The 13,009-nt window shown below is 44.2% G+C and overlaps 1 protein-coding gene across 1 annotated transcript in view; it reads left to right on the forward strand.

Moving 5' to 3' along the window:
- LOC130387624 (proenkephalin-A-like) overlaps nucleotides 1-8,107 on the forward strand; it is a 42,285-nt gene extending 34,178 nt beyond the window's left edge. The window contains exons 3-5 of the mRNA XM_056596811.1: nucleotides 4,274-4,395; nucleotides 4,736-4,879; nucleotides 7,373-8,107. Of these exons, the coding sequence (XP_056452786.1) occupies nucleotides 4,274-4,395; nucleotides 4,736-4,879; nucleotides 7,373-8,047 (941 nt within the window). The 3' untranslated portion in view covers nucleotides 8,048-8,107. The remainder of the gene's footprint in view (nucleotides 1-4,273; nucleotides 4,396-4,735; nucleotides 4,880-7,372) is intronic.
- Nucleotides 8,108-13,009: the final 4,902 nt, after the last annotated feature.

A 13,009-nucleotide genomic window follows, 5' to 3' on the forward strand; every position in this document is an offset into this window, starting at 1 on the left:
GCAATCTGCAAGAAACCTAAATGACACAAGCTATGACTCGGCCATACCGAGGCCTTTTATAGGACCTGAGATTGGTGATCTGCGTCCATAAGAGACAGAGGGAGGATGGAGCTGAATCATCAATGCCATGAAAACATCTGGAGTATTACACTGTACTCAATGTGTGTGTCTGTGTGTGTGTGTGTGTGTGTGTGTGTGTGTGTGTGTGTGTGTGTGTGTGTGTGTGTGTGTGTGTGTGTGTGTGTGTGTGTGTGTATGTGTGTGTGTCACTCTCCCTGGGTTTTTCTCCATGTCCTCAAGTGTGTGCGACTCTACGGGTGGGTGTGTACCTTGGCGGGTAGATGAGTGAATCAGTGTGTGTAAGATAGTGCAGAGACGTAAAAGCTGCAGTAAGAATTCAACAGCTGGCTGTCAATGTAAATTCAATTTGCTTCCGTAATCTGCCTCCAACTTCTCTGGGTAATAACACCTTCCCCACCAGCCATTAAAGAGGAAGAAAGCTGCGCAGCCCTATTGTGTCAAGTCCTGGTGTTCGTCACATTCTGTCTCCCTATCAATCACTCCCTGTTTAACGCACGTCTGCTCTCTCACACACACACACACACACACGCACACATACACACACACACACACACACACACACACACATACACACACGAATGCTGTCTCTAATCCCTTTCCTTCTGTTTCTGTCTGTCTGTTTATTCACCGCATATTCCTCGCAATTAGGCAGCAAAATCAACTCCCAATACGCAAAAGGCAACTGACAGAAATCACTGTCAAGAGGAGGACCGGTAAACAACCAAGATAGTTAACCACCACTGAGAAATCACTTCAAATACTTTGAATCAAAAAGGTATTCAATACAGAGGTGCAGTGCCGCACACTTTGTGATTAGAGACTAGTGAGGACTGAGCAAAGATAAGGCTAAGAAACAAGACATGAATACCAAAGAAACGTAAAGGTGCTGCACGAAAGAGTTCTTTACAATTTGAATAACCTATTTTATATTGAAACAAGAGGACGTTTCTTTTTTCTCCATGTTGGTGGATCCAGATATTAGCATTTCCACGCCTCTCTTTCCCATAGAATAGAATAGAAGCTTTATTCGTCATTGGGTTAAATATAGTGTATTTACACAGCGAAATTATTATAATTATCTAACAACAATAACCCCTCCCCCTGCCTTCCACTTACGGCACATTTAAGTGTCCGACCCCCCCCCCCCCCCCCCCCCCCCCTCCCTCCCAGACAACAACCCTCCCGCCCACATAGGTCTAAATAGCAGCAGGTCCAGGAGGGTTAGGATAATAGCGTGAGTTCATCCAAAGGTTGATTTCAATAAGGTAAGAATTCTCCATTCACAGCAGTTAAATCATCACACAACCTTAAAAAAAGAATGGCAACAATTTATATTGTGGCTAAGTGTATCAGGGTATAACCATAACATCCCCCCTATCGTCAGATTCCTGCCAACACACAGACTTAGTACAGCCGCTCTTGTGTCTCCAAATTGTGTCTTTAAACCAATTAACCTTGTGTAATTCTTACTCTCTCTCTCGACCTCCCCCAACCCCTTCATGTTTGTTTTGGACAAAGAAGGCTTACTGGCACCCCAAACACACGCATACATCCAGGTACACACACACACACACACACACAGGCGCACACCTTTCAATTTGTGCGGTGAGTTAATCTTTATTGACGGCCAGGTTCCTGGTAAATAAGCAGCAGAGCTAACAGAAAGGTGGCAGTGCGTTCAGAGCAGATGTCTTGTCCTTTAATTAAAAACCTAAAAAAACGCACTTGGTTCCAAGCAGACCGATGTTAACGAGCGACTTTATCTCTGTACTAGCCTGGCGGGGATTAGAACCTACGGTGTCATTCTACACGGAATGTCTTGTTTGTGTGGGTGTGTGTGTGTGGGTGTGTGTGTGTGACTGTGTGTGACTGTGTGTGTGTGTGTGTGTGTGTGTGTGTGTGTGTGTGTGTGTGTGTGTGTGTGTGTGTGTGTGTGTGTGTGTGTGTGTGACTGTGTGTGTGTGTGTGTGTGTGTGTGTGTGTGTGTGTGTGTGTGTGTGTGTGTGTGTGTGTGTGTGTGTGTGTGTAAGAGATAGATGGTCGAAAATGACCAGCAAGGATATATGATTTATTAAGATGTATCGAATACACCGTTAAACACCGAAAAACAGACCACATATCAACTCAAAAACTATTATTATTAGTCGTACGCAATCAATCAACATTCACCTGGAGGATGAAGGGTTTTGTGCTCACTGACTGGTTGATCTTCTCCCTCTGTGAACGAGGTAACGCTATGGGGACATCAAAACTAAAGCATCCAGTGGATTCTTATCCGCAGCCGTTTGCCCGGGCATGCTACACCCCGCCGTCGGCTTCAAGCAACAAGTGACTCTGTGTGGTCGATAGGCTGTGTCTCCACCTTCAGATTCAGTGTGCATACACATAACTGACTATAGTAAGAGAGGATGCACAGTAGCACGATAGAACACATCCAATCGATTCATCGACACATGGTATTCTGCTGAGGAGCCACGCATTTAGTCAAACCCTGCTTAATGAATCACGGTCCTGCGCTGGTCCGTTGCTTCCTCTCGTTCTCTCTCATTTTGTTGACCGCTCTTTCCTGCTCAAACAAACGCACACAGTCACAATCACGCACACATGCACACACACACACACACACACACACACACACACACACACACACACACACACACACACACACACACACACACACACACACACACACACACACACACACACACACAAAACCCCAAGCCACATTCTGTACCACTGCACTCCATCCATGAGTCCTTCTTCTTGTATGACACTTTTTTTGACTGTTGTTTTCCTACTTTGTCTATCAATCCAGATGCACAATAAATACATCGACAAGCTATCAAACTGGAAAATATTTTCTGTTGATATATTCTATTTGTTGGATTGATAATATTTTGTTGGTTTGATAACTATGGTTTGATAATATTTTGTCCTCAAATAAATTGTCTTAATTCCTTTGAGGTAAGTGTCTCTAACGAAAATATTAAAAAACAAATCTGTCAGCATGGAGGTGTTATATTGACTTGGTGCATTGTAATGCATCGATATGACCTGAATCCATCTGGAATGTTGAAATGTATTATTAATGTTACAACTTATAACAACCGCAGCTTCATAAAATGATTGGACTTTTTCTTACAGTAAAGTCCTCTGTTTTCTTACTCTAATAATCTTTTTAGAAGATGCATAAGACATTCTTCATATACAGCATGCATCGGCATAATTGATCAACCAACTATTGATATGATGATATCATTCTTCTAAAACTTGAAATGGATTATATGAACGAGACTTGCACGATGTATTAAATGACCTCTTGTCAAGCAGATGGTTGATTGGCTGTACAGAGCACCCTGGAATGGAAGACAGACAGACAGACAGACAGACAGACAGACAGACAGACAGACAGACAGACAGACAGACAGACAGACAGACAGACAGACAGACAGACAGACAGACAGACAGACAGACAGACAGACAGAGGTTAACTAGGCAGACTTGAATTTCCAGGAGTGTGATGTCTGATCAATTCAATACTTGTAACCACTTATTCCATCCATAATTGAGTGAGAAAAGCAGATAGACAAAAAAAAAAAAGAGTTCTACAGACAAAGTTGTTGCAAGGGGGCTTCCAACAACAAATTGAGAATTTATTATTTATAAGCATTTAAATGTGGTAACTCCACTCATTCATTGTCCACGAGAAACACCAGATGTCTACATGCGTCTCTTTCACACGACCAGCTAACCGTTTGGTGATGCGGAGTGATTTTGGTCCAAGCCAACAGGCCTGGGAGCTGATATGCGTATAGCAAAGAGGGTGGGATGCTGGTATGACGGTTTACACCCCTGTGTGCGCGCGCGCGCGCGTGCGTTTTTATGTGCGCTATTGTTCACGAAGTAATTTGTACGTCACATCATGCTTGGGTCTCCCGCTGACGACAGGGCCCCCGTTATCCCCGCTGACGTCAGCATCTCACACACTACTTAAATCCGACAGCCACTGTCAGCTCAGACTTTACCGACAACTCCGCGTCTTCGTTGTTACCGTGAAGAAAAACACGTAAACCGCTGCGCTCGAGGGGTTTTCTTCCTGCGTCGTGTCTGCCCGTAACTCGTGCGACCATCCAAGAAACATACTTCAGGGAGCGCGCCCTGATTGGTTAAACGCTGACCGCTCTTCCCACAGCTGCTGCGCGTGCCAAAGAGGGGCCCCTCGTGGAGATATATTCTGTGCTGCACCTCGCGCCTCTCAACAGTTACTTTCCTCTGAATCCTGAGGGCACGCGGACTTACCACATCAAAACAGAGGCAAGTGAAGGATTTAATTCGCACCTGTTTCTTCCTCCTTTAACACTTCGTTATGCTAATCTGACACTTTTGAACTGAATTTCCATCAGTTCTTCTGTGTCTCAATTCAGTATAAAATTGTTTTTAACTTGGATTTTCTGACATTTGTTGTTGCATTGCAGTAAATTAATGTCGCACTGTTTTATATTCTGATATTTTAAAGGAAATGTCGGGCCAAATTAACAAAACGAATTGATTGATTGAATTAATGTCCTATTCGGTCCTTTGCCTATCTAGTGCACAAAATGCTGTCTTAATGATGCACAGTCTAAAATATTCCTCTGTTTCTGCTCTCTTGCAGCCGATGGCTTTTGGGCACGCGAGCTGTGTGTGGACTCTGGTTCTGGGCGCGTGTGTTGCGCTCGCCATGGGAACTGACTGCGGGAAGGAGTGCGCGCTCTGCGTCTACCGCTTACTGGAACAGCAGCCTCCCCTTACCTCTCCGGTAACCTCAAACGCGTCCGTCACAAATATGAACAACCACAATGGACACATTTTACATCTAATTTGATATTTGGTTGAAACATTTAGGCCTACATTTTTTTTTAACGCAAGTTTGATTAAGTGCTATGTCATTCTGTCTTTCATTAAGGCGTTAGAATTAAGTTTGACAGTATCCACGTTTGGGTCGTTTTCTCTAGTATTTTACTTTATGTAGAGATTGGATTAACGTTGATACTGACTGGTGTGGTTTGCCTTGAGACAGCGCAGCCTCATTTGGCAAACAGTGCGTATCTTCTCTTTATTTAGGGAGAGCAGAACCATTATCTCAATGTTCGTTCAATGTCTGCTCAAGATTTGGTAAATACAATATCAAAATCGCTCATTAAAATAAAATGAATTCATTGCAGACACAAAACCTCTGCAATAGCCGGGAACTGCATGTTCTCCTATAGGCCTATGTAATAAAATACCACTTAGACTACTATCATCGTTAACGTTATGATATGCCTATCGAATCAGACCACTTTAATTTGTGGGACTCTTATTGTAATCTAGTCTTCGAGCCATCCGTCATCCTTTGAATGTCGTCTCCTCTGCCTCTGGTTCCTCTTAACCCCAAGTGGTCCGTCTCATCTCCTCTCATTTCCATCAGCTTGTTAATGTGTGACGCGCTGTCAGGGCTCTTGTCGCGCGCTGCTCTCCGCCCCCTCAGGTTCATAATGTGCTGGGTGACTTGCCCCGTGTAGCCTCGGTGAAGGGCCACGCGAAAATGAGTCACGACTGACAAGTTTCCGTTTCGATATTTTGACCCGCAAAGTGTTATTTTTATGTTTTATTCATAGGTTTATGTCCCTTTTACTGAGATAAAGCACGCCACATAGGAAGTAGCCTAGGCCTATGACTGCTGTAGTAAAAAACGAAAACAATTAGTTCCGTAAAAATGACGTGGATAAAGGCGCGCAACATGCACCCACCCCAGAACAGCAGAGCCCCGCTTTAGATGTAGATATTGATTTATACCCTATAGCCGCCAGGGGGCATTTGTGGGGGCGTTACGGCGCCCTGTGGCTCGCAATGACTTCGATTCAATTTTCCTCTTCATTAATTCCACCATTATAAGCCCGTGGCGATGAAAGCTCAGCATGAATTCGACATGCATGTCACCAAAATGAATCTCTAAGGATCAAATAAGTGAAATCCAATGAGAAATAGGTGTTAAGAGGTGGAATTTATCTGAGATTTCCGACCCCCATAGAAACTAAAAAAGATGCTTTAGTCAAGTGTTCGGCGAGATCAGCAAGTGGGTGAAGATAAACTCATGCAGTTAACCAACCGTTCTAGTATAACATACTGTGCTGTGCGAGTACACTGAGAAAGGTTTTAGGACAGATGGTTGTAATGAGCAATTCATTTTGTTGCCGATGCACTGGGATTAAGAGAATAATGTAGATCACAAAATGGGACCCTTAGATTTCCCCAAACCGTCTGCTGTTTGTTGTAATATCACCACTGCAGTTTTTCTCTCTCTCTCTCTCTCTCTCTCTCTCTCTCTCTCTCTCTCTCTCTCTCTCTCTCTCTCTCTCTCGCTCTCTCTCGCTCTCTCTCTCTCTCTCTCTCTCCACCCCCCCCTCTCTCTCTCTTACTCTCTCTCTCTTTCTCTTTCTCTCTCTCTCGCTTACTCTCTCTCTTACTCTCTTTTCCTTTTTCTCTCTCTTATGCTCTCTCTCTCTCTCACTTTCTCTCTCCAATCTCTAACATTCTTTCTCACTCTCTTCCTTTCTCTCCCTCTCTCTCTTACACTCTCTCTCTTTCTCTCTCGCCCTCTCTCACTCTTTTACTCTCTCTCTCTCTTTCAATTTGTTCCTTCTACAAGTTGCTCTCCTATTGTGAGTCAGGCACGCGCCCTCTGTCCCACAGACAATGGGCATCTTCAGCGTGCCGCAGACACGGCGCGCTGGAGATCAGACCGCTGCCTTTTGTCTCCATTGCTCCCATCCCCTCCCATTGTGGTGCAGCGCCGGTCTCTCCATCGGGCCGTCTCCTTCGCTTTCTTCAACTGTCTCGCTGTCTTTCTCTCGTTCTCCCGTCATCTTGATAACAATCTTCTTCGATTCAGTTCGGTAAGCTGGTGTTTGTCACGCTTCCAAGCGAAGTTGCACGTGCACGCGTGGCAGCAGTGTCACTGCCCACAGCCTATTGGCCGACGGAACGAGTCAAACAAGAGTCGCAAGACAGAGCGTTAACCTACGGGCGCATTAAATGTAATCAAACAGCATACAGTGTCTTTAACGTAACCCCCAATCTAGTCGTTGGGTGAAAACAGATTGAAGGAACGGCCCTGAGGTTGTCCCTGATAAGAATAACCCTGATACAAATCAATACGTACTATGAGTGTGAAGGCATGACGTGTGGTGTGTGTGATGCGCCCGTCTTTAACGGGGAAGTTAGACCTCGCTCATGGTTGTTTCCCCCGCCGGCTTCTGTCCCCCGTCAGTTCCAGACGTGCTCGCTGGAGTGCGAGGGGGGCGTAGACAGCCGGAAGCTCCGCCTCTGCAGGGAGCTCCTATTGGACGAGGAGAACCCAGCCCCCGCCCTGGACGAGGAGGAAGACGTGGACGTGGACGCCCCCGTGGACCCCGCGGACCCCCAGGCCGAGGCCCCGGAGCACCAGCTGGTCAAGAAGTACGGGGGCTTCATGAAGCGGTACGGGGGCTTCATGGCCCGACGCTCCCCCCCCTCCCCCGTCCTGATGCAGGGGGCGCCGGAGGAGGCGGGGGGCCCCGGGAGGGGGGAGGGGCGGGGGGAGGACGGGGAGCAGCAGGAGCAGGAGGAGGAGGAGGAGGAGAACATCCGGCTGGAGATCCTGAAGATCCTGAACGCCGAGGCGGAGGGCCGGGCGGCCCACGGCGCCGAGGCGGAGGGCCGGGCGGCCCACGGCGCCGAGGCCAAGCGCTACGGGGGCTTCATGCGCCGGGCGGGGCTGCAGGCCGACCCCCTGGAGGCCGTGCTGGGCCGCGCGCTGAAGAAGCGCTACGGGGGGTTCATGAGGCGCGTGGGCCGGCCCGAGTGGCTGGTGGACGACTCCAACAAGAGCGGGAACGGCGTGCTGAAGCGCGCCTGGGAAGACGGGAGGGAACTGCAGAAGAGGTACGGGGGCTTCATGGACTAGAAGACCCTCAGCCCAAACCCCGCCCCCCCCCATCTAATTATATTCTGGACTTGTTAGTGTTTTAACCCCCCCCCGCCCCGCCCCCTTTTCCCCAACCCCCCCCCCTCCCCTACCTAGCTCCCAGCCAATCACATTGTGTCCTCTGGCTTTGTAAAACGTGCTCCGCTGGCTCCATGACTCTGACCGCCCCCTGTATACGATTAAAGATTGCAACATGCGTCCTTCAAAAATTAAGAAATACCAGGGTATGCTTTTTTTTTTCCTTCGTAACATTTTTAATCAACATGTTTTCCATAATGATATCATTATTATTTATTAAAAGAATCTGTTAATCAAGATGTGTTGGGAAAAGTGTAACGTTTTTTGTTCGTGCGTGGGCACGAGTGAATGTGTGCATGTGTGTGTGTGCGTGTGTGTGTGTGTGTGTGTGTGTGTGAGTGTGTGTGTGTGTGTGTGTGTGTGTGTGTGTGTGTGTGTGTGTGTGTGTGTGTGTGTGTGTGTGTGTGTGTGTGCGCATGTGTGTGTGCGTGTGTTTGCTTGCGTGTGTAAGGGCCAGGATGGTGTGGTGGCTAGGGCTTTATCCCAAAACCTATGAAGTGTACATCTCTGTGCTCGAGAATAGCATGTTCAAATGTGTGTACCAAAGAGAGCACACGGAGGAGAGGACATTGTTCGGACATTCAATCATTTTGTTGAGCTTTACCAACTTCCAAATGGAAGCTTGGTTCCATCACTACTGATACAAGACCTAATGCTGAATTCACAATGTGTGATGCATCAACAAGCTACAGGCACTACAATGATAAACATATATATGCTTTAGCCAGAATGAATTAAAGAAATGCATAATCAACAGATTTAGTACGTTTACAACATGGTTGCATCTGTGTTGCTTTAAAAATCGAGTTAGCGTTACTCTGCTCAATCCGTGAGGCGATTTCACTCAAGACTTGATTTGGGCCAATTGCTACAATCACACAATCCCACGAGTCTGAATGTGTTGCAGTTTCACAAGGACTCCAATCTGACATTCAGAGGAAGATGAGGACCTCTGCTCGTCTCTTATGAAACTATTATGAAGACCGACTTGACAGACTTGCATTACGACTGATTACTTAAAATATAAGGTTTACCTGGGATGGCTATTTGTCATTAAATGTTAATGCTGCTATGTTCTTATCCTTTTCACTCAACTGATGAAAATATGGTGAATTATTTGAATTATATCAAACTACTAATATCAATGCTTTCACAACAATCAATGTCAACTAATATCTATGCAAATACAACATATTTAATCAATGACAGAAAGCTTTACATTTTATTCAATGGTGTTTTAGACTGGTAGAAAGATGACAAGACATTACTATTTTATATTATTATCACATTTAAAAACAAAAACATGCGATCTTAAATATAAATTATTGACAAAGACAGAAAAGGTGACATAAAATTATTCAAACAAGACATGCAAATACAATCGGCACCAAATCATGCCTTGATCTTTATCTCAAACAAAGCCAGGTGGTTTTACCATCTCTAGGGTCTTTAATAGCTGAAGAGGCTGCCATTGATTGGGTTTGGTTGACCTATATTCTCCACATAATGGATCCCCCCCCCCTCCCCATAATAGAGGGAAGGTTTTCTCTCCTGGTCCCAGAGGATGTAAAGAAACAGAAACTTTGGGCTGTTTTTTCTAATAAAATCAAATGAGGGTATAGCAGCTGGCTGACATAGCATTACAACCATACCTGATTAAATAAATATATTCTGCATTTAGTGCACATATGAACAACAGATGGAGAACCTTTGAAATCTGGTTGGAGATCAGTTAATGGCCAAGTGGCACAGGTCACTTTCACAGACCACTCCTGCACTCATGGTTCGGTTTTTGCAGTGAAAACGAGACACAATGGTGGTAAAATGCCTTTAGTTTCATATCCACAGGCTGGTATCTACTTGGACGAAGTAGAATCGAATGGCATGCGCTACATCACTATAAAAAATGTCAGGATGCCTATACATTATGCATGTATACTTATACCAGGAATTGGAAATTATGATAGATGAGCTAGTGGACCAAAAGTCTAAATATAAATCATTGCCATGTAAATTAAGTCATGAAAATAGTCTAGTCGTTCGACCAGTATTCTCTATTATAAATCTCTATTATTCAAACACTTTATTATTCAAGATATGCCCTGTCTACTCAATGATACTTTTTGAAGAAAATCAAGAACTCACTTCGTCCATCAATCAGAGCTTGAGGTTAGGTTGCTATGCTTAGGCCTAAATGAAGCTCAGCTAGGTTTTATTTTGAATGCTAAATCATATAATATACTATAATGTTATCTTGCCATCATGAGCGTACCACACAGACAACTAACACGGTACACCTGTCTTTGTGAACACTGATTTCGAGCAGTTGTGATCGTTGGCAAAGCTGCCGGTAAATAAAAGTCTGTTTTAACAAAAAGCTGTTTCGATTTCCTGCGGAAACAACATAATTAGCTGTATTAAACCCCTATGATTCTGTTTGCAGTAGTGAGCTACAAAACAGGGAGGGAAAGGGATGACAATCACAGCTCATAATTATCTCTCTCTTCTCGCACGCTGTTGTGATTGGATGCATACACACACAAACAAATACACATACACATATATTAACACACACATGCACAAACACACAATATACATCCAGACACCCACACTCACACACACTCGTACACACATGGAGATACAAAAGCATGTTTGTGTGCTGGTATATATATGTAGACAAAATCATGCATGCAAACTCAGATCCCTAACTTCCTGTTACAAACCCCCCCTCCCTGTCATCCCCCCTTCCCTCCTTCTATCTCTGGCTAAGCTGTTGACATTAGAGCTCAGCTGTGTAACAGTCTCATTCTGTCCTGCTCGGATGAGAACACAGCGTTTTACCTCAATTAGCTTGTACAAAAACAGAACAAACCCTTCACCCAACACATAGGACTGTGTGGGCCTATTGCCGGACATCTTTGTGTTTGTGTGTGTGTGTGTGTGTGTGTGTGTGTGTGTGTGTGTGTGTGTGTGTGTGTGTGTGTGTGTGTGTGTGTGTGTGTGTGTGTGTGTGTGTGTGTGTGTGTGTGTGTGTGTGTGTGTGTGTGTGTGTGTGTGTGTGTGTGTGTGTGTGTGTGTGTGTGTGTGTGTGTGTGTGTGTGTTTGTGTGTGTGCATCATGCATCTATCTATGCATTAAACATGTGATTTCCTTCATCCATCAGGACTTCAGGACATCGGTAAAATAGCAAGATATTAAATTGTGTCCCTGCCAGAAGGAGTCAGGCTTTAGAAAATGATTAGCGCTGTTCTTATCATCTCCTCTCACAGCATTCTTACATGAACTGCTCACGTCTGGACGAGATAGGCTTTTAATATCACATGCCACAAACTTTTACTCATCTTGTTACCTCATATTTCCAGTATTACTTACTTTACTATATGTTGCCTCTCCGACTCAGGTCACTTGGATGCTGTTGTCATGGTTCCCTTTGTCTCAATCTCAATCTCTTATTCTGTCTTCTTTCCCAGTTGGTCTATTGTTATCAACATAGTTATTTGTATATAATGATTCAGTCTCCTATAATTATTTATTTTTTTTCGCTTGTTACATCAGTGAATGAAAACTCCTTTCTTGTCTATAAAAAAAAATACCCTACTTACTGCTTAACCTCTTAATTCCTTCTTTCAGACTGACTCTCTTTTTAACCATTTCTAATCTGTTATGGTTTTATTTGATGAGCTGTATTCCCTGCCTTGATGTACATAAGTAAATATAAAGGTGACATTAAGATAGCTTTAAATGTTTACATTTTGTGCAATAACCTTGTTCAAAATGACTATAGGCTTACTATAATGACCATATATTACTATAGTGGATCCCTTCATGCTCCACACAATACTTCTATGCATTTGTCCAGCCCTACATCCTCTGTCTATTGCTGCCCATTAGCCTTAACTACCCTCTGAATAAATGATGACATCTCTGCTTCAATGTTAGCCCACACCAACATGTGACTTTCACTTCCTGGTCAACCCTTCGAGCCAGAGTGTCACACTCCTCCCTCCTCTCTCTCATCTTCATCCCTCTTAATATAGCTTGAACCCAGTATTATATCTCTTCGAAGGTTCCATCAACGTCATCATTGAAACACCAGATTTTTGCAGGCCATTTTTCAGAAAATGCATTTTCAGTTAGATCATTTTGAATCGTGTTAGTCGTTATCTTTCTTCGTTAGGCACAGCAGTGCAGTGCAAATTGGCCTTTGCCCTGCAGGGAGTTCACTTCTTGTCGAGATATACATTTAAATTGGGCTGTTTTGGGAAATTACCCTATTTACTAACCTCTTTTTTATTGTTGCATTTAATGATATGGCACACATTGCCCACTGCTTCCACATGTATGTACGTGCACAAAATACAATTATTTTCGCATGATCCTTCTCACCCCATACACTTTGTGTGTGTGTGACAGAGAGAGAGAGAGAGAGAGAGAGAGAGAGAGAGAGAGAGAGAGAGAGAGAGAGAGAGAGAGAGACAGAGACAGAGACAGAGAGAGAGAGAACCCTGACAATTATTTTAACAACGACACACACACACACACACACACACACACACACACACACACACACACACACACACACACACACACACACACACACACACACACACACACACACACACACACACACACACACACACACACACATACATACATACACACAAACCAAACACTTTCTAGAATTCTCTTCCCTGAAAGGTTTGTGATATGATTCGTGATATCAAACTTGCTCCATAAATCAAACTTCAAGCTATTAATACATAACATCTGGTAGTTGAGCGGGTTTACAAAAGATTAATTATCACCATTAATAAATTAAAATTACGTTCATATCACACCATTCATCCTGAATGAAGACAGATG

This window comes from Gadus chalcogrammus, chromosome 8, assembly GCF_026213295.1.
Source record: "Gadus chalcogrammus isolate NIFS_2021 chromosome 8, NIFS_Gcha_1.0, whole genome shotgun sequence".
NCBI classification, from domain to species: Eukaryota; Metazoa; Chordata; class Actinopteri; order Gadiformes; family Gadidae; genus Gadus; species Gadus chalcogrammus.